The sequence below is a fragment of the Labeo rohita genome, chromosome 6 (assembly GCF_022985175.1).
Source record: "Labeo rohita strain BAU-BD-2019 chromosome 6, IGBB_LRoh.1.0, whole genome shotgun sequence".
In the NCBI taxonomy this organism is placed as follows: Eukaryota; Metazoa; Chordata; class Actinopteri; order Cypriniformes; family Cyprinidae; genus Labeo; species Labeo rohita.
The window spans coordinates 19,063,056-19,085,929 of NC_066874.1; the positions used below are offsets into that span (position 1 = coordinate 19,063,056).

Consider the following 22,874-nt stretch of genomic DNA (forward strand, 5'->3'; position numbering starts at 1 on the left):
TAAGCTTTGTGAACTCTAAACATATTATATAAAAGATTGAAAGATGTAGTCACTGACTAAAATAGAAAATATACCTTGTTATAATAAAATCATATTAGTACACAATACAAAAGTGCAGTGAGAACACTGGTTATTGAGATCTATATAATGACTACATACAGACAGAAGAAAAGAACCAAAGAATGGTTAATTTCTTGAAAATACTGAGAGGTTATATAAAATCTAAGCTAACAAACACTTACATAGAAGAACAAAAAGCAAAGCTTGCTTACTCACCCGGTCTAGCCTCTTTGCTTCTATGTGTCTTAGCAGCTGCTGTCTCCAATCTACTGGCATTTTGGAGGTCGGGTCCTCTTGTTTTTGAGGGACAGGTCTCATCTTCATGTCAGCTTCAGGGCTCTTCTCCATGCATGTACTAAGATTGTAATCTGAAGGCAATTTCTCCAGCAGTGCAGCCATGGTGGGTCGGGCAGACACTGGCCTTGCCTGAGATGCCCCGTATGTCTCTGTGCTGTAGCTCCGTGCAGACAGGGGGCGACGTTGTGTCAGACTCTTGGTGGGGTAACCCATGATGGGCTTTTTGGGTTCTTGATAAGACGAGTAATCTTCATCATACCTACCATTCCTCTTGTGGAACTGGGTGTCAGAAATGGTGGACAAGCTGTTCTGTTGTTCCAGCATGCTCTGCTGAGACCTGTTGTAGTGCTCTGCCAGCTGCAGCTCTTGGTTCTCAGCAACTCTGCGGAACAGCGCCATCTCTGTCGAACTTACCAGAGAGTCGGCGCGCCTCAGGAAGCCCGGCCTGGAGCGCTGGGGCTGGACCGTGAGCTGGGGATTGAGGGCGTCGTCGGTGACCGCGGTCTGAGCAAACGAAAACATCTGTTCCATCGGTGGATAGCCTCGGTAGCCTCTCGGGCTCACGAGTTCCTTTGGCAACGTCTTCCCAGGTTGGTTAACGTATTCAGGGGCATTGGGGAACGGTGGAGGAACTCTCCTCTCCGCCTTCATAACATCCATGGCTCCTTGTGGGTTGAAGCTTTGGTCAAAATGGTAAACTTTCTTTGGGATGGCGGGCTTTTGTTGCTGGGAGCTTCTCGATCCATAGCCATCCAGATCGTCGTCCAGCATTGGAGCTGACTGGCTCCTGGACATGCTCTGTTCTAGATGTACAGGGAGGTCTGCTCTATCAACACTTCCCTGGTTTTCTACACTAGAACTGTAGCTGTCCAAGGGAATGCTGTAAACCTTGTACGACCCAGTATCGATTTCATCTATGCTCTGAGATTTCTTAAATTTCGCTTTTACCTCCTTCATCATTGGCGAAAGTCTCTCGGAGCTCTTGCTAATAACCATGGTGCCTACTTTGTTGGGTTCTTTTACACCCTGGACATGAGCAGAAATGTTGGGATGACCTCGTCCCGTCCCTGAGTCCGTAGAGTCCAGAAATCCCCAGGCTCCAGTCGAGGGAAAAGTGCCGGGTAGTTCTCCCATCTCCTGTTCGAAGTCTTTACGATCAGGATTGGGGCTGTTGGCTGGAGTGATTTCCAGCTTGGAAGGGAAAGCTGTCCTGTCCTCGAAGGGACTGGGAGTCCTCGTCCAGTTCTGCCAGGGGTTAGAGGGAGGAGGCACTTCAGTTTCAGGGGTGGGGCGAACAGTGTGGAAAGTGTGTTGCGACTGGTCCAGCTCTAGAGGGACTCCCACGATGCGTTCTTGTCTCATGAGAGGCCGCCGGCCGTGTGCCATTGAGGCACTCCGGGGCTTTGAGCCTAGCATGGGGTTTCCAGCGCTGCTGCTCGGAGTGTCAAGAGGTGTCTCCTCTGCCACAAAACCAGTGTTATCGTAGTGGGGGGCGTCGTTCCAGCTGTCGAAGGTGTCGCTCAGTGGCCGCCTCTCACCTCGCTGCTGCAGCGTGCTGGAAGGAGGTGTTTCCCTTTGGCTCAGAAGGGGCTTGCTTTCAATGGGCTTTGGAAAAGACTGAGCCAGCCTGTTGAAGTATTCAGATAAAATGCATTTGAGATTTTATCAGTGCATATAGAAATGTGAAAACAAGAATACGGCCATTGACTGATATGACTAATAACGACTAATCATAATTAATGACATGTTGCTAATTTTTTCTGAATATATGAATTGATTCACAAAACCATTAAATACAGTTCATAAAGTAAATGTACAGGTGAAGTCAAAAGTTAACATACACCTTGCAGAATCTGCAAAATGTTAATTATTTTACCAAAATAAGAGGGATCATACAAAATGCATGTTTTTATTTATTTACTACCGACCTGAATAAGACGAATTTACAAAAATGACACCGTTCAAAAGTTTACATACGCTTGATTTTTAGTGTTTAGTGATAGTTGTTCATGAGTCCCTTGTTTGTCCTGTTAAACTGCCTGCTATTCTTCAGAAAAATCCTTCAGGTCCCACAAATTCTTTGGTTTTTCAGCATTTTTGTGTATTTGAACTCTTTCCAACAATGGCTGTATGATTTTGAGATCCATCTTTTCACACTGAGGACAACTGAGGGACTCATATGCAACTATTACAAAAGGTTCAAATGCTCACTTATGCTTCAGAAGCAAAAAACAATGTATTAAGAGCCAGGGGTGCCAAGATCCAAACCTTTGAACAGAATGAAGATGTGTACATTTTTCTTATTTTGCCTAAATATCATATATATTTTCATTTAGTACTGCCCTTCAGAAGTAACAGAAGATGTTTCCAAGAAAACAAAGTTAGTTCAATTTAAAAGTTTTCACCTCCCGGCTCAATGCATTGATTTCACTTCTGAATCTCAAAATCATACAGTCATTGTTGGAAAGGGTTCAAATAAACAAAAATGGTGAAAATCCATATGTAAACCATTTTATGAGAAATATCTTATTCAAATCAGTACTAAATAAAAAACAACATGCACTGGTAAAAACAATTAACATTTTGCAGATTCTGCAAGGTGTATGTAAACTTTTGGCTTCAACTGTATAACGTACGTCAAAAGGAAGAGAAGAAACTGTTGAATAAATTTGTTGTTTTTCTTTTCTTTGAACACAAAAAGTATTCTCATAGCTTCATAACATTAAGGTTGAACCACTGCTGTCACATGGACTATTTTAACGATGTCCTTACTACCTTTCTGGGCCTTAAATGTGTCAGTTGCGTTGCTGTCTATGCAGGGTCAGAAAGCTCTTGGATTTTATCCAAAATATCTTAATTTGTGTTCCGAAGATGAACGAAAGTCTTACAGGTTTGGAAAGACAAGAGAATGAGTAATTAATGACAGAATTTTCTTTTTTTGGCGAACTATCCCTTTAAAATATCCAAAAAAAAAAAGACTTTACATGCGTAGTTTACATGTAAAGCATTGCATTCTTAGTAACTGTCTAGTTCCTTGTTCATTCCTTCTTGGGACTGAATCTGTAACATTTAAGTACACCCTAAATTTATTAAACTGTCATTACCCTGACAGAACCTCATTGCTCTATGTATTTTGCTTTATTTTAGCTGATGCTCACAAAATCATTTTACTTTATGTCTTCATGTAATGTTGGAGATGAAATATTGAAAAGGAAATTTAACTGTGCCTATAACTCTCTTAATATAGTATAATTTATATTTAAACTGAAATGTGCAAGAGAAATATCGCTGTGGTTGACTTCCATCCTCATAAAATTTTCGATGTTTATAAAATTTGGCCATGTGAAACTTCTGCAAGGTTATCAAAACAGAAATCTCTCAAAGAGCTCACAGGCAGTGGAAGGAGTGATAATTTGAAGTGTTTCAGCAGTACCAATATAATAAAACATTTACTGTGAGCAACAGAGATGGATTTTTAGCTGCACTTTATTGAAGATGACAGCAAGAGTCATACTGCTGTGCGTGACTTGTCATTGTGACGTGCGCAGTAACACCGAAAACAAGAAAAGTACACTTCCAGAGCAAACATTTACAGATAATTTAATCACCCCCGTGTTATCCTAGATGTTCATGTCTTTTTTCTTCAGTCATAAAGAAATTATGTTTTTTGAGGAAAACATTCCAGGATTTTTCTCCATATAGTGGACTTCAGTGGTGCTCAACGGATCAAATGCCCTTTACAAAAAAAAATAAAAACAGCGATTTAGGATGATTTTGAAGTTGGAAAAGAAAATGAGATCTGAATTTATCGACATACCCTAACTGTCATGAACCGGAATACACAGAGTTCACGCAGAGCTAGACAAGACGAGCATTTGAGGTTAAAAAGTATATAAATGGTATTCTTTTAAAGAAAATAACTAATCGTTTCGCTAGATAAGATCTTTCTTCCTTGGCTGGAATTGTTTAGAGCCCTTTGAAGCTTCATTTAAACTGTATTTTGGAAGTTGAAACTTGTGGGCTCCATTGAAGTCCCCTATATGGAGAGAAATCCTAAAATATTTTCCTCAAAAAACATAATTTCTTTACGACTAAAGAAAGAAAGACATGAACATCTTGGATGACAAGGGGGTGAGTAAATTATAAGTAAATTTTTGTTCTAGAAAGTGAACTTCTCCTTTAAAGAAACAAATACCCACATAAGGCTCACTTAGAATAGTCTTCATTTTTCTCACTAATTAAAATGGAAAGAAATATGAAATTTATAATGAAAACCTTCAATCAAAAAAGGCAAATAAAGGACACCCCCACAAAGGCAAATATTAAACGTCGTTCTGTGTTTCATGTACATATTGAGCCAGCTAATTAAAACAATATGTAATTCATAGGTTACATTTGAATTTGGATTATTGGCTGAGATGGTTATTGCAAGACTATTACAGTGACACAACATCAGTTTTGGGCCACCCAAAAGTCAGCGAGCTGGATATCTAAAAACCGTTTGATCAACTGTCATGTCATGAGTGCACAGATGGTCTGTTAGTTCTTATAAATGAATAGTGGCAGTGATTAAATGCTTGCCAACCTGTTGGTCCAGTGAGTCTGTGATGGCCCCTCTTTCCCAGATGTTTGCAGATTACTGACATTTCCAGGTGGGTTGGAGGAGCCAGATGATCCCTGGGAGGGTGAATAGTCTGAATAAGTGGCAGATGATCCGCTGTTGTTCAAACAATGCATTTTGTCTGGCTCAGACTCATCAGTGGACTCTGAAAGTTAATAGGCATAAAGGCATACAAGGTAAAATAGTTGATATGCACAAAAAACAACTATTTTTGTCTAAAATAAACCCCAATTATTATGCTTCTCACAACAACTGATTTCCAGTGTTCCCCAGTGCAATTACACAATGCATTTTTACAACAGAACAGCATTCTCAGAAGGATTTTAACCTTATTAATAAACATCAAAAGAGAATGAGGGGATTTCTTAAACACTCAGAACCTAAACCTAGAAAAATCCATTGTGACTTGATTTTATCTGTTAGTTGTTGATTGGATGGAGACAGATATGAATGCGAGCTTGCGGCCAATTGTGAGGAGTTTTAGCAGTCTAAATAATTGGAGAAGCCTGGAATACATCACCAGAGAGACAGTTTCACTGGAAGATTGAGTTATGATATTTATTTTTATTAATAATGCATTTAAAAATAGATTTCATGCAGACTTCTTCAGCCTTCTTTGTCTTACTAACCTTTTTTTTCCTTGCCCAGCAGCACAACCTTTGGTTTGTACATTGGTGGTTCTACCAAAGTCGGCCTCATGTCAGAAATTCGGATATCATTAGGGGAGCCTCCCATGGAGTCCTGGAAACACAAGTGTCAAAATCGCAGTCAATTAATAACATAAAGGAATGAAAAAAAAACAAGAAGAGTGGGGTGGTTTTCCTGCAATCAAATTACAATCTTTCATTTAAATACCACGATTGAGCAACACAAATCGTTTATACTAAAACTTATTAGCTGACATTTATAATCCAATTTGAGGTCACAATATCAATAAATTTAAATCAGATTTTTTTTTTTAAATGTCAACATCCAATTATATTGAAAAACTGTTGCTGTACTAACTACAAACATTTTAGCTGTAAGAAAATCGGTTTGCCTAATTGGATATTATATAAAACTGCTTTCAGACAAACTAAAAGCCATTAAGATAGACATGACAGTATAAAGTTAAGCAAAACCACATTAATGTAGCTAGCATTTATGTTCTGTAATGCTTTTACAAAATAGTGAAATGAGTCATTCTTTATAATATGCTTAAACAATTCCTTTCTTATATTACAGTGACAGTTTTGTGATTCTAAAGTGCAAACGCTGGCCTCAAATGACCTCGAAGTTAAACAAAGCTGAAGCTGAGAAATATATTAGAAGTAACAGAGTGTGAACTCACACCTCAACATCAAGTTGAGATTCATCATTAGTAATATATAGACTGTTATGATTCACAGGCCTTGTCCTGGCTTGTCTGGTCAAATCCCCCAGGAGCAAATCAGTTGCTTCCAGCTCTCTCACAGCTGTCTATGACAAAACTCACACCTCTCAGACCTGACTGTACATCAGCAGGCTGGCTCACACAACCGGCAGCAGAGCAAGAGGAAAAGTCACATATCAGAAGATTCTCTCAGAACAGCCGCCTCTCCCCTTCTCTGCCTTCATCTTTTCTCTCATCTTGTCTTTTTTTTCTTTGTTGCTCCTTCACAACGGGTCAAAAGAAACGTGACTGTGTAAATTGATGCGGCAAGCTAATGCTTTCTTTTATTAAATGAATTGTAAACAATGAATTCTATTATATTAAATGAATTGTAAACTAAATTCAGCTTGTACGCCATTTGATGCATGTTGTGCAGTGTTCGAATGATAGCAAAGACACAGGGGAGCCCAATATTTCGAATAAAAAAGCTCTTATGCACTACCATTCAACATTTTTATTCAGTAAGATTTTTTTCAAAATTAGAAGATACATTACACTGAACAAAACTGACATTCATAATATTACGAAATATTAATATTTCAAATAAATGATGTTTAGAATCAAAGAATCCTGAATCATTTCTTAATAAGAAGAAATGTTTCTTGACAATGAAGACTGAAGTAATGGCTGCTGGAAATGTAGCTTTGCCTTCAGAGGAAAAATTCACATTTTTTTCAATATGTGCTGCTGACTATGGTGACAGCATTGTGAGTAGTTATAATTAAAAGTTATTAAAGGGAACCCCGGGTATTAAGACTTATATGGCTTAATATAACGTAAAAGATCCTTCTGAAATATGTAGTAGAAAACCCATGAAAGATTTACATTATTTAAAAAAACATAGTTTTAAACATATTTTGATCTATGGGGGGCGCCATTATTTTGATTACGTTAAATGGTTGTACTCCGTGAGCTACTGGTGCTACCTGTTGCTATTTTTACCACAACACAACTCAGAATACACAACTAGGAAAATGAAATACTGATATGATTCCACATTGTGTGGCTTTTGGTTGTAATTTTCAGTCGAAAGGGCAACAAGAAAAGCGATATAAGTCTTCATTGCTTTCCTAGCAAAGAGGAGAAAAGAATTTGAACGAATACAAAGTCCTAAAGACTTGTCTTTGTTCTCTCCACTTGCCCTGATGCGTTTAAGGCTATTAGTAGACCACAGCTACTAAAAAAGCTTACAAATGGCAGAGACAAGAAATGCTAGATGCCATCCTGACAGGATGTAAACACGTCAAGGCTTGTCATGACGCCGAAGCTACTGAAGGGCTTTCTCAGTGCGGATTTCATTCGATATCCGGGGGCATTTGGACTCCTGGGGCCAGTTTTACTAAACAGTTTTACAAAAACAGCAATGATGAGAGGGGAAATTTCTGTGGGTGATTTACTAACAATGAGCTAAAGAAAACAGACACAACATCTCATTTGAATATCGAATTAGCATAGTCGCAAAAAAAGAATAAAGAAACAATAAAGAAATAGAGGACAATTTCCTGAAGCAAATTAAAAATAACATGGCTGGGGAAACAATATGTTCGAATGTGTTCTTCTGGCATTACAAATTAATCAATACATGAGGAAAAAATCCTTTCCCTTCTACAACGTGCTCTCTGTTCTCTGCGGTGCCTCTTCCTAACAACAATAATTGCAGCCATTTCAAGCGCAAACTAGTTTAAGACATGCTTTTTTTGGGTGTTAAATAATGGTGCAAATGCCAGTAATTTGACAAGTGCAAATGTTGGTAAACTCTCCTCCCATAAACTTTGTGTCTGAAAGGGAAACTCCTACAAATGCATATTCAATAAGGTCAGGTGCAAAAACAACTGTGTCCCCACCTTTTCAGCGCTAATTCTTTGCTTCGTGTCTTTAGTAAAACCTGACAGTACAATTTTAACACCAAAAGACGGTTTGCGCTGCCGCAAGCTGTTAGTAAAATTGGCCCCTGGTGGGGAAAAAAATCGATGGTATGGCATTTGGTTTAAGCCTGTGCTTTTATCTGGCACCACCTGAAAGCTCTTTCAGTAGCTGTGGTAATCGTATCAGTAAGTTTTTTTTCAAGTCGTGTTGTGGTAAAAATAGCAACGGGTAGTGCCAGTAGCTCACAGAGCGCAGCCATTTTACATCACTGAAATAACTGCACCCCCATAGTCCAAAATATGTATAAAATGATGTGGATTTTTTTAAATAACGTGAATCTTTCATTGGTTTTCTACTAGATATTTCAATTAGAGACATCATTTATGTTATATTAAGCCATACAAGACTTAATATCCAGGGTTCCCTTTAAATACTATTTTATTTTACTGTTAATATTTCTTAGTTATTGCTGAGAATATTTAATTGAAATGTCATAGAGACAGCAATCTCTTGCTGTGATAAATTTAAATGACCATCTAGCCCCCCTGCAATTCGAACACTGACGTTATGCTGGAAACAGATGGACTGGGAGTTACCAAATTTTTTTTTTTTTTGGTTTTGACTTCATTATGGGAAACAAACCCATGCATGTATTTAACAAATGTTTCACCCACAATGGGGGTGTCTGAGAAAATGAATTGAATTTGCTTTGAAGGCAGTTGAAATGAGCCACCCCATATGTTCAGCTGATTTACTGCTGTCTGGTCTCTCAGCCACTTACTATGAGGCAGAAACAGGAAGAGGAAGTAACGGCCAGGCTCGTATTCTCTGGCTGTTGCGGCTTGGGAACGACGCGATGTAAAGAAATCTAAGCAAAACAAACATACATACATATATACAAACAAACAAACAAAAATGGATTCTCATGGTCTAGAAAGAAAAGAATGTGTAAGATACATGAGGTTTATGGCACTGGTACTCCCAAGGTCCCGATAACCCTGATAATATTACGAATATTTGTCGCTCCACAGTTTGGCCGGGGGGTCTCTGAGACCATGGGGGGAAGCAGTGTGAGGCCAAGCTGCGATGGACACAATACACCATGCACTTGCTATTCTAAACAAAGAGCTACTGCAAGCATAGAAAAGCCTGGCATCAATGAATGAATTATGAATGTAGCTGTGTTTGCATAATTCCTTGAGATTCATTAGAGTTTACTCAAATCACCTTAGCATTCCTGAATTCAATTCATATTTTCATATAGGAACCTTTAATGGATCCTCTGAGTGTTCTTGACATTTCACGCTGACCTTTCTGTTTACGAAAAGATTGCCAGCTGTATTCGGAGCAGTGCTACAGAGTACAAACACTGCAGGTCTAGATTTCTAGTAAATAAACAAGTGTAGGATATTTTAAAAGTGAGTTACTAAAACACGAAGCATACTACAAGGTTAGTGTGACATTCACTACTAATTGCACCAGCTCTCTCTAATATTCATAGGCAAAGTTAATGACTTGGTCGTTATCCTGTGTCCTAAACAACACTGCAGCTCTGGCGGTTGAGGAGGGGGGTTGCTGGCTGTGAGAGATGAAACATTGGCACTGATCTTTGTGTATTTTATCTCCGCAGGTTCAGATAACCTTTAACAAACACTCTCAGCACTATACTCAACACTCTCTATACATACAACCGAACTGACTCAGACACCGAGGATGCAAATACCAGGCCTTCGAAAACAAAGAAACTACTGCCTGAATTTCATTACACACTCTCATCCTTCTGTTTTAAAATGATTGACTTTGGAAATCCCTTAAGTGTTTACAATCATTTTCCATTATAACTGCTATGAAAGGTTAAGGGGAGCTTAAAATAAGCTGCAACCCCGATATGTTACTGTGCATAAATAATTTAAAAGGATAAAGGCATCTAGCATTTAAAAGAAAGAAGATTGAAAGAGAAAACTCGTCATACTTCCGAACTTTCAGTCAGATCTTCTTTGTCTTTGCGTTTTGGGATGTCAATGGCTGAGTTGAGGATGACACCTTGATCAGACATTGGTGGTTTAGAAAAGTCTTTGACCTCTCGTTCCGTCACCTGCAAACGAATACCCACTTATCTACAAGTGTCTCGTGATTCAATGACAAAATAAACTGCAAAAACTCCAAAGTAATGGATATTGACGCAATAAGCCATGAGAGGCTGTGCATTACAGTCATTTTACCATGTGTAATCTGCATAACACATTGCCTCTGATTGTTTTTATTAAGATGACATAAATGTTCAATAAATTGTTCTTAATATTTTATTATTATAATAAATATGATATACACTACCGTTCAAAAGTTTGGGGTCAGTAAGACTTGTAATAGTCTTTAAAGTAGTCTCTTATGCTCATCAAGGCTGCATTTATTTGATTAAAAATATAGAAAAAAAAAACAGTAATATTGCAAAATGTTTTTACAATATAAAATAATGTTTTTTATTTTAACATACTTTAAAATAGAATTTATTCCTGTGATGAAAAGCTGAATTTTTATCAGCTGTTACTCCAGTCTTAAGTGTCACATGATCCTTCAGAAATCATTCTAATATGCGGATTTATTATTAGAATGATCAATGTTGGATAATATCAACAGTTGTGCTGCCAAATATTTTTTGGAACCTGTAATTTTTTTTTTTCAGGATTCTTTCATGAATAACAAGTTTAAAAAGTACAGTGTTTATTCAAAATATAAATATTTTATAACAATGTAAATTATTTATTATTAACTTTTAATAAACTTTTAATTATTAAATTAATACATCCTTGGTGAATAAAAGTATTAATTTCTTAAAAAAAAAAAAAAGAAACAATAAAAATGTACTGACCCCAAACTTTTGAACGGTAGTGTATATTATCATTAAACTGAATTATTATTATATGTTAAAATGATTGCAATAAACTCAAATTTATATAAATAAAAAACAACTTAAAGATACACTATGTAACTTTTATTTTGAAATCAATAATATATTATGCTGAATCACTACAGTACGACTATAATATGTGTTTATATTCTGATTTGCATGACTTCTCATATATTCTACAGAATTGGTTCAAAGTCAGAGTTGGTAACATCTTAAAAAAATGTCTTTTTCCACAAATTTTGTATGTATGCAAACTGTATAATATCCAAGGTACACATTTCTAGTAATAGTGCAGTTAATTCTCAGATTTTCAGAAAGTTTTGGAATATTTGTCCTCTCCCCAAATTTGTCATTACCGAAACACAGTAATATATAATTTAATAAGAAGGCTTATATTGACCTATTAAGATTTTGCTTACATCTTCCTTGTATATATGTGTATATATATATATATATATATATACATTTTTTTTTTTTTTAAGTTTTCAGAGGGTAAATTAATAACAATTACAATTTTAACAATATTTTTAAGTTCATACTGAATCATACTCAGACTTAAGGATTTATTAGTTTAAATATACATTAAACAAAACACTATCATCACATCCTACTTGATAATTCAGTATACTTTATTTCTGACTAAACATCCCATGTTTCGTGGCTGCACATTTTCAATAGTGACAGTAATGTTTTGGTAGTGTCCACATCACATTACAGAATTTTAACCCGATACTAAAACACTACTAAAACATACTAAAATGCTAAAAGTTTGCATAACTGTATTAAAATTTCCTCCAAATAAAGGATTTTGTGTTCCCTTTTGTCACTACCAAAACAATGATGACATGTTTCGGTCATGACTGTTAAGGTAGTGACAATTTCATGGGATAACACCAAAAAAAAGATGCCACTACTGAAACTTCACCAGATGATTCAGTCATGACTGTTTCGGTAGTGATTTTAGATACTTTTGAACCTAGCTAAAAGATGCTAGTCATCACATGGTTAGCTAGCACAGTTCTGAACATCTGTTCACATATAAAAACGAAATGTTTTGAAACTCGCAGCCACCTCCCAACTGAAAGTACCCGATAAATTATGATTTTATATATGTTAACCTTACTGATATTTTAAATTATTATTGTGGGTTTCAATAGATAATAAAAGGATCTTAGTAAACATCTAAGATTTGAATACTTAAATGCTTTTTAAATATGTTTTTTTGGACAGCAGGTTGCTGGTTGCATATATAAACCGACCATATATAAAAGTAGCTCCGGCTACATGCGATTTTGTTTATGAACCACTAAAGCGTGAAAAGTTACATAGTGTACCTTCAGCTTTTGCATCCCTAAACAACTTTAAGGTCCCTGGATCCTTGTTTAAAATCCTCAGCAGCTTCAAATGTGGCTCGCACAATCAAAATTCAGAGTCTGAGCTATTCTTTTCTTTTTTTTAATGCACTTTGTAGCCAAATTCAGAGACATTGATCTATGAACGCGGGTAGGCACTGTGCTAAAATAAGATAAAGAAGCATTACCTCTTTAGGAGCAATGGGCCACTTGGGCTCATACTTGTCTTGGCTGTGGAGCTCCATATTGGTCCCAGAAGAACATTTTTCAGTGTTGAGGGGGTGAGTGGTTTTACCCACCAGGTTCTGCACTGACTTCACCATGTTCTTTAGGTCTTCTGGGTAAGGGGTGGGATAGCGCTTCAGATTAATCTCAACCTGCAGATAGAGGGAAGAGGATTTAGCCCATATGCCAAAGACATGACCTTTTCTAATGCTTAAAGGTGGTTTTTTATAAATCCCAGCTAACCAGATACAGCAGTGGCCCTGGTTACATCTGATATTAACATGTGTGAGCAGATCACCCAAGATGGATGTTAATTCCAGGTGTAGACAGGGCCAAAGAGGTTTACGTTTTCAATTCTTAAGGGGACCTTCACTTTTCCTGAGTTGTCCTCTTCTTCCTTCTTGTCCTCGAACTCAAATGCCACTGTCATCCTCTGCTGTCTCTGTTCCTCCCAGAGAGTGGGATTAAAGCTGTCACTGTCAGACTGGTAATCTGCAGCATGGAAAACACACATCCATCTGAAAGTTTAAATCCAGTAAAATGTAAAATCAAAGAAAAGAGAAACGGTTGATTTATTCGTACCCTCATCGTGCCGAGGCTGCTGAGGAAACATGTAGTTGGTAAGGACTCTCTGTTTGGTCTCAGGGTGAGCCTCTGTTTGAAGGGGGATAAGGGCCTTGGACTGAATAACAAAAAGAACTGTTGTAAACACAACTACTAAATCAAATACCAAATCAGATTTATTAAATGCCAGTATGTATTTTGACCACTTTTAACCACATTTCACAAATGTGACCCTGGACCACAAAACCAATTTTGGGTTAATTTCTTGATCTGAAAGCTGAATAAATAAGCTTTCCATAATGTTGTATGGTTTGTTAGGATAAAACAATATTTGGCTGAGAATCAGCTATTTGAAAAACTAAGGGTGCAAAAAAATAAAAATATTTAGAAAATCACCTTTGAAGTTGTTCAGATTACATTCTTAGCAATGCATATTACTAATCAAAAATTAAGTTTTGATATATACAGTAGGAAATATATTACAAAATATCTTAATGGAACATGATCTTTACTTAATATCCTAATGATTTTTGGCATGAAAGAAAAATCGATATTTTTGACTTATGCAATGTATTTTTGGCTATTGCTACAAATACAATTTTGTGGTCCAGGGTCACAAATGATTAAATACAGTGGACCCCTTGTAGAATTTGGATAAATAAAAAAGCATTAAAAATGTATTACCACCATTGAATGCAATAGAAAAATAACTCCAAGTGGCATCTGGTTAAACATAATTGTAAAAATGGCATTCATACATTGTTTTTTATTTGTCCAAACACTAACTGGGGGCAATTATTATAATTTTAATAGTAAAACTGCAATGTAAAAACCTGTTAACTGGCTATTTTAAATGGCCTTACTATATACAGTGAAAACTACATTAAATCTAATAGGGCATTTAATGCACTTTAATTTTACAGTAAAATACTTTTTTGAATACAAAAATTTTGTCTATGAAACAGTGAAAAAGTTGTGTTATTATCATATTATATACAATTTTTACTATCATGTTTTTTACAGTAAAGTTTTGGCAGCCACCGCTGCCAATTTTTACTGTACATTTCACATATTTTTTTTACACTGCATTAACTGTTCATGTGGTTAAAAACTGGTCCAAGTACTATATAGTTAAGACTTTGTACACAATTTAAAAGAGGAGGTCTGGATAACAACCTGATTGTCAGATAACCAGAGTGCAGCAAGATCTTTCAATTTAGTGAAAGTGAAGGGAAGATTCTTTAACCTAAAACAGAACATTAAGAATTAGTTCATGAGGCAAAACATGTATGGCAAAAGCCAAATGAGACAGTTGTAGTTAAAATGTTATGAAGACCTGTGGTGATTCTGTTCACTTAGGAAACCCCATTAACTCAGGTACTCTAATAGCTATGCAGCGTTTAGTCTTGGTTAAGTTTAATTACTCTGCTTCCATAGGATCGCAGTCAGAGCATCTAAACTGTCCACACAGTTCATAAAGAGCTTTCTTAATTAACCTGTGGAAAGGCCAGGTGCTTTTCTGATGTCATGCCTCATTACTGTACCATTATGGAAAATAATAAACACAATGCTTACATCAATCGATCAAGACAAATCATCAGAGAGATTTGAAGAGGCACTTTCTAAACTTTAAGCACATAATGTCTGATTATTCATTACACAATTTTGAAGATCATGTCTTGGTGTGAATGTTGACAAATGCGTGCACAGGGTGTAAAAAAAATACAGGAACATCAGGTGTTACCTATTGTCACTTAGATTGAGAACACGTAGCTTTGTCATCTGTCCAATTTCATCAGGCAGAAACTCCAGTTTATTGGAGCGCAAGGACATGACCGTGACATTCTTGCAGTTTCCAATCTGCAGCACAGGACAGGATATGATAGCTCTGGTAAGATGCAATTTTGTCAGCTTTTTTTTTTTTGTTGAATATCAGCATTCTATCTTTCTCTCAGGTAAAATGTCTCTTGTATTCTGTCAATACAGCAAGTGAAGGTCAGCAGGACATTACTGTGCATTTGGTTTTACAGATTTAGGCTGTCCTGTTTTCAGCCAGTTCAGTGGATCTCAAAATGTGGTAGCCAAAAATGTACATCCTGTATTATATTTAAATGTTTATCTACAACTTTAATATAGCTTTGTTTAATATAACTTACGACAGTGTTTTAGTGCCATGTTAAAAAAATGTAAAAACTAAAATTACGAGATTAAAGTTGTAATATTTTCCGAATAAAGTCAAAATTAGGGCTGTCAAACAATTAATCGCAATTAATCGCATACAAAATAAAAGTTTGAGTTTGCCTAATATATGTGTGTGTACTGTTTGTGATTATTATGTACTTAAATACAAACACATTCATGTACATATTTAAGAAATATTTACAAGTATATGTATTTATTAGCATTTTTATATAATTTCTATTATATATAAATAAAAATATGTTGTACATAAATAACATATTTCACTTAAATATATACATTAATTTGTGTGCATTTATATATACATAATAATTACATAAAGTACACACACATATATTAGGCAAACTCAAACTTTTATTTAGTATGCGATTAATTGCAATTAATTGTTTGACAGCCCTAGTTGAAATATTTTGAAAATAAGATCGACATTTCGAGAATAAAGTCAAAATGTTTTGAGAATAAAGTTGAAATGTTTTAAGAATAAAGTTGAAATTGCGAGAATTAAAGTTGTAGTATTTTTAGAGTATAGCCTGCACATGCAGATGGCCCAGATTGGAAGCACCAGGAGAAGTTACCAGGCCACCGGAATTTATGTGAATATATGTGGGATTATTAGCAGAAATCACACCATGTGTTATACTCGCAGGGACAGTATGCTTGGAAATAATATTTCACATCTTTGATTGCATTCATTAAGCCTATTTGTAGTGCGCCAGTCACCCAATAATAGCAATAAGCTTTGCGCTGTTGGTACCTTTAATGCAAAACAAAGTCAGATTTCAAAATATGTCAGTTTTATAGTGAAATACAAACAATATGTCTTCCAATAATGTGTTTTTCACACTCTGAATGTGGCATGACAGACTGCTGTATTCATGTGTATCAATCGTCTTTTCGATTACAATGAGACATTCGTTTCATAAAATTATACTGTTTTCTTTGTGAAAATTCCACCAACTTCTCTGCAAAAACATCTGTGGCATTCAATCTTTTAATTCCTCACATGTATTTAATTAAAAACAACAATAAAAGGCTAAAAGGCCTCTAACTCCAACTCATTAACAAGTTATATTGTTGTCTTTTCTGAGGTATTTAACGTTAAGTGACTATTCACAAGCTGTTTTATTCACGGTATAATACAGTAAATGACTGGAAATAATATTTAACGTTTTTTATTCACTATTTGTAGCGCGCCAGCCACCCAGTAATCACAATAATTTTGTGCTTTGTTTGTTTTAATATAACATAGATCAGCCTTCCAATTCTGTCAGTTCTATCACAAATGTATCTGTTTTTCAAATTATAAATGCATTTTTCCTTTTTATTTCAAGTTTGTAGCATGATATAAACGATATAGCCTCCTTTAAAGAAACAAATGTTTCATTGCAATCAGAAAGATGACTGAGTCACAAATGCAGCTTAAACTGAGGCGAATACAGTGATTTGTCACACCACATTAAAGAGTGTAAAAAAACCCACATTATTGTAGTAGATATATTGCTTGTATTTCGCTATAAAACTGACCAATTTTGAAAGACTTTGGAATATCTCCCAGTGCTCCCAATCTGGGCGATTTGCTCGCACAATAGGCTAAAATGTACTTTCAAAATATTATAACTTTAATCTCGTACTTGCTATGACTTATTTCTTATAATTTTGACTTTATTCTCAAAACATTTCGACTTTATTCTCAAAACATTTTGACTTCATTCTCATAAATTTTACTTTATTCTCAAATTTTGGTTTTATTGTCAACATATTTTGACTTTATTCTCAAAACATTTCGACTTTATTCTCGTGATTTCAACCTTATTCTCAAAATATTACGACTTTAATCTCGTAATCTTGGATTTTTTTACATTTTAAAGATTAACGTGGCACTAAAACGCAGCCATAGCTTTGTGTGTTGCAAAGCAAACATTGTTCATTTTGGATTCTGCCCAGCAAATATAGTACTGTTTAAAAGTTTAGGGTTAGTATTTTTTTTTCATTTCTTTTTTTTTGAGAAAGTAATATTTTTTTCCCAGCACAGATACACTAAATTGTTCAAAAGTGAGTAAAGACATTTATAATGTTACAAAAGATTTCTATTTCAAATAAATGCTGTTTTTCTGTCACAGAATCCTGAAAAAAGACACATCATGGTTTCCACAAAAATATTAAATAGCACACCTTTTTTTTCAGCATATCAGCATATTAGAATGATTTCTGAAGGCAGGAGTAATGGCTGCTGAAAATTCAGCTTTTATTTAAAATGGTAATATTTTACAGTATTACTGTTTTACTGTATTTTTAATTAAATAAAAGCAGCCTTTATGAATATAAGAGACTTCTTTCAAAAACCCCTGACTTCTGAATGGTAATTTAAGTTAACAGCTTTTAAGTGACATTTTTTTAATCAATATAACAGCTATTAAAATATCCAGATCCAAACACCCAGATCTAAGTTCTGAAGTTGAGCTTAAAAAAGTGGCCTTGTTGGCAAGTAATTTCTGAGCCCTGTTGAAAAAAAAAATTAATGAAAAATTCCAAAATGGCCTTTGTTAACTGATTTTAGTTCAGAAGTGTTGATCTAAGTTGGCTAAGTTATTGCTGTAGACCAGATTGAACATACCTAAATGTTCTTAAACTTGTCTTGACAGTTTTTATGGTTTTGAGCTGGTTATTTAAACTGGCAAACATCTAACCCACTTTGCTGGTCTAGGATGAATTTTAAGCACAAAGAGAGGTAAAATATATAGAGAATGTGCCTTTGATTTCCCTCATTATTAATACCATAGAAAGCACATAACACTAATACTCACCTCCCTGGGCAGCTCAGTCAGGAAGTTCTCATCGGCAGCAAATGTCCGAAGACTGTGCAGGTAGCCAATGGTGGGAGGCAGGGATTCCAGTTCATTACAGCTACAGTCAAACTCCTCTAAAAGTGATAAACTGGCAGATGTAAGAGAAAGCAGGTGAGGAGTGTGCAGTTATGCAGCGTCACTTAATCCCTATTGAAAGCCTATTGAAAACACTTCATGAGATGATAAGATAAATGTATACATCAAGTGACGTCTCTTTAAAGGTCAGCAGATAAAGAAATAATTGCTTCTACAGTAGTGAATGACTCTTGTTTAGAGTTAAGGTTAAATAGCAGGTTTATCCAAAGTATTAAAGGAATAGTTCGCCTTTTTTTTTTTTAACCCATATGATTTTGTTTTTGTAAACACTATTTTATATAATGAAAGTGAATGAGGATACAGGCTGTCAAGCTCCAAAAACATCATAAATGTAGTTCATGACAATCTGTGCACTATTTTATTTTCTAAAGCCATACAAAAGCTTTGTGTGAGAAACAGGCCTGATTATTTACAGAAAACCTTGCTCTGAAATCATAAATAACACCATTAGAATCAATGATAATTCCAAGGGAAGGTAAATGAGTTTTCACAGGTAATCATACACTGTAAGAAAAATCTGTAGAAACACAGAAAATATACTGGTAATTATCTGTTAAGTTTACAGACATTCACCAAAAAACACAGCACAAATCAATGCATAATTTAAAATGTGGGTAATACACCTGTGGAAATCAATATGGAAATTTCCTTCATATTAACACAGTACATTGTACCCTGTATTTACATCCTTTTCTTAAAGTTTATGTCTTCAGAAGACTTGGACTATGCAGTACAGACACTAGCTGTTGATGCTTATGGTCCTATTTTGTCATTTTGGAGCTTTTCAGGCCTACTTCCTGTTCATTTTCAGTGGAAAAAGGGGATCAGTGCATTCATCAATATTTACTCCTTTGTGTTCCATGGAAGAATAGAAGGTCATATAGGTTTAGAAGACAAAGAAGGTCAGTAAAGATAAGTAAAGTAAACTATTCCTTTAATATGCAATTTACATTCTAACATCCCATTCAAATGTTTACAATGTGCAAACAAGTACATTGAATTTAAATAGTATCAGTGTCTATGGCTCATATCAATTTAAGACAGGGAATAAATGAGTTTTGTTAATGAATATGAGAATTATGAGTTATGTGGAATCATTGTCTCCACGTAAAAAAAGGTATGAATTAACAGAAGACATGTTAAAGGGACTGATGATGAATTTACTAAATATACTATTCTGCAACACAATTCTGGTGGTTGTAAAAAGCACTCATCCTATGAAATACTGGGTTCTTTAAACAAACCTTATGTTAGTTTATAACATTTACAATGATCTGGAATATGCCACAGTGTTTATTGAGTCAAATGAGTTTTAGTATTTTTAGTAATGGACCTCACATCAGTCATTTAAATCTTTGCTGTATTTTGTTCCTTAGTTTTTCTCCCCCTTTATGTCAAAATTTAATGAATTTGAAAGAGGTCAATGTATATTTGTTAAGCTAAGTAAGGTCATTAGTCTAACATTTGTTTTAGCAGACCGCTCCAGCTGGCCTTCCATATGCAGGGCTTTCATTGTGTCTCTTTAAGCAAGATATGGATGCAAAGGTATGCCCTTGCCTAAATAAACATGCTGTGGCAGACGTGTGGGGAATACAAACACTCGCTGGTCTACTTACCCGGTTTTGCCACGTGCACTGAGGTGCCCATTTAAGATGCATGTTTGATTAACACAACACACAGAACCGAGCAATGACAAACCAAGAAGAGAGATGCATGGAGTATAGTATCACAGGAATGAGGTAGTGGTGACAGCTATGACAAATGAAAAAGGCAGTTTGCAGAAAATATGACCTCTTAATAATAATATATGGCAAATAATATGGTATATACACCTCGTCCCTGAATTTCCAATATGATTTTGCTGTAAAAATCTAAAGCCAGCCTGATTAGCCAGTTTGCAATTTGTAAAATGAATTTGTGGATTTCATCAAAACTATATAAGGTAAAATTTTCAGTGTTAATTAATTACACTGAGCCATCTCAAGGTAAATTAACTCATTTTAAGATAGTTTTATGCAAAAGTTAAGGAACCCCTTGCAGAATCTGTGAAGGTGTGAATAATTTTAACAAAAAAAGAGAAATCATACAAAATGCGTGTTTTTATTTTTTTAGTACTGTCCTGAGTAAGATATTTTACATAAAACATGTTTACATATAGTCCACAAGACCAAAAAATAGCTGAAATTATTAAAATAACACCTTTCAAAATTACTGTGGTTATGTGAATGATCTACGACTGTTTTTTTGTTTTGTGATGGTTGTTCATGAGTCCCTTGTTTGTTCTGAACAGTTAAACTGAGCACTGTTCTTTAGAAAAAAACCTCTAGGTCCAGCAGATTCTTCAGTTTTTTAGCATCTTTTGCATATTTTAACCCTTTCCAGCAGTGATTTTTGATTTTGAGATCCATCTTTTCACTCTGAAGACAACTGAGGGACTTAAATACAACTATTAAAAAGGTTTCAAACATTCACTGATGCTCCAGAAGGAAACACGATGCATTAAAGAGCCGGGGGGTGAAAACTTTTGAACAGGATGAATATGTCCAAATTTTTCTTATTTTGTGTAAGAAAACATGGATCTCAAAATCATACAGTCACTGGAAAGGGTTCAAATATGCAAAAGATGCTGGAAATCTGAAGAATCTGCAGGACCTGGAGGACTTTTCTGAAGAACAGTGCTTAATTTAACTGTTCAGAACAAACAAGGGACTCACGAACAACCATCACAAAACAAAAGAAAACAAAAGAAAACAAAAAACAGATCATTCAAGTAACCACACACAGTATTAAGAAACAAGGGTTCCTAAACTTTTGAAGGGGGTTACTTAAATAATTTCAGCTATTTTTGGTCTTGTGGACTATATGTAAACATCTTTTATGTAAAATATCTAAATAAATAAAAATTAACATGCATTTTGTATGATTTTGTTAAAATTATTTACATTTTCACAGATTCTGCAAGGGGTTCCCAAACTTTTGCATAAAACTGTATGTAGCAATATAATTATGCCATCAGAGGTTACAGGGTTTTAGTTTAATTAAAATTTAACTAATTTTATGGGGAAAAAAAAACATACTGATTCTAAACGTTTGAACATGTTTTGAACACATTATATGACACAAATGGCACTCATTTTGTAAAATGACCAATAAAAACATAAAACTCTTTATTTAGCTAAAATGTATTAGATATCAATGTACATTTTAGATAAACAATGATACAATTACTTTTTTTAGGATTTTTAAATAATTGTACACTTTAATTTCCAGAATCTCATGCTTTTTCCTATTAGCTGCACACATTGTTTCCCTCAAATTTAGGTAATAAAGATCTAAAGACATTGCTAACATTGCTGAGAGTCACACTGAAGTTGACAGTCAGTATTTTCTCATGCTGGGGTGAGAAAAACTGCCAGAACGACAGCAGAATTGTTATATCGTGCCCCAGATGGCAATTCAGTAAAAATCCAATACTGAGAGTACAAGCTACAGTACAATGTCATCGAATGTCGTCATAAAAAACTATATAATTTCAAAGGTTGAAGTCATTAAGGTTTATTATATGGCTATAAACCACAACAAAATCCCAACTTAAAAGATTAGTTTACTTCCAGAATAAAAAAAATCCTCATAATTTCCAATTTATGTTCATGTCTTTCTTTCTTCAGAAGCAAAGAAATTACATTTTTGGAGGAAAACATTGCAGGATTTTTCTCCATATAGTGGATTTCAGTGGTGGCCAACGGGTTGAAGGATCAAACTGCAGTTTCATTGCAGCTTCAGAAAACTTTTTAATAGCCTTGCACTAGCTCCACTTCACGCATTACGTAGTCAGGGTGGAAAGGTCGCGCATGACGTAGGCGGAAACACCTACCCAGTGTTTACAAAGCAAACATGCAAAGAAAGTCAAACGCCCTTTACAAAAAAAGGTAATAGAGCAATGTCGGACGATTTTGAAGTTTGAGGAGAAAATGAGATGCAGTTTTTCCCCTGCCCTACCTTTTTGAACTCGAGTACACAGATGAGGAACTAACCGCAAGTAACCTTTCCAACGTGATTACATAATGCGTGAAGTCGCACATGTGCATCGCACAGCTAGAGCAAGATGAGCATTTGTAGTTAAAAAGTATATAAATTTGCTGGGATTGTGTACAGGCTTTAAAAGCTGCATTGAAACTGCAACCCGTTGGCCACCATTGAAGTCTACTATATGGAGAAAAGTCCTGGAATGTTTTCCTCAAAAAACGTAATTTCTTTGAAAGGCATGAACATCTTGGATGAAAAGGTGGTGAGTAAATTACCAGGAAAATTTTAATTCTGAAAGTGAACTAATCCTTAAAAAAACTGTTTTTTATTCCATCAGAGGAATGTTCAGGGATTACGATCTAAGACACCTCAAAGATATTTTCTGCCTTTGTCATTTTTCCTT

At 35.3% G+C, this 22,874-nt stretch overlaps 1 protein-coding gene across 10 annotated transcripts in view; it reads right to left on the reverse strand.

The window, feature by feature from the left end:
* lrrc7 (leucine rich repeat containing 7) overlaps positions 1 to 22,874 on the reverse strand; it is a 135,216-nt gene that overhangs the window by 15,912 nt on the left and 96,430 nt on the right. For 4 of the 10 annotated variants that reach the window (XM_051111795.1, XM_051111799.1, XM_051111791.1 and 1 more), the window contains 12 exons: positions 20,062 to 20,079; positions 18,308 to 18,437; positions 15,049 to 15,164; positions 14,481 to 14,550; positions 13,323 to 13,422; positions 13,108 to 13,232; positions 12,704 to 12,892; positions 10,228 to 10,350; positions 9,037 to 9,123; positions 5,608 to 5,719; positions 4,943 to 5,123; positions 277 to 1,984 (listed from right to left, as the gene is read on the reverse strand). In XM_051111795.1, coding sequence (XP_050967752.1) covers positions 277 to 1,984; positions 4,943 to 5,123; positions 5,608 to 5,719; positions 9,037 to 9,123; positions 10,228 to 10,350; positions 12,704 to 12,892; positions 13,108 to 13,232; positions 13,323 to 13,422; positions 14,481 to 14,550; positions 15,049 to 15,164; positions 18,308 to 18,437; positions 20,062 to 20,079 — 2,959 coding nt within the window. The remainder of the gene's footprint in view (positions 1 to 276; positions 1,985 to 4,942; positions 5,124 to 5,607; positions 5,720 to 9,036; positions 9,124 to 10,227; positions 10,351 to 12,703; positions 12,893 to 13,107; positions 13,233 to 13,322; positions 13,423 to 14,480; positions 14,551 to 15,048; positions 15,165 to 18,307; positions 18,438 to 20,061; positions 20,080 to 22,874) is intronic. The other 6 variants (XM_051111793.1, XM_051111801.1, XM_051111792.1 and 3 more) reach the window with 5 other exon arrangements.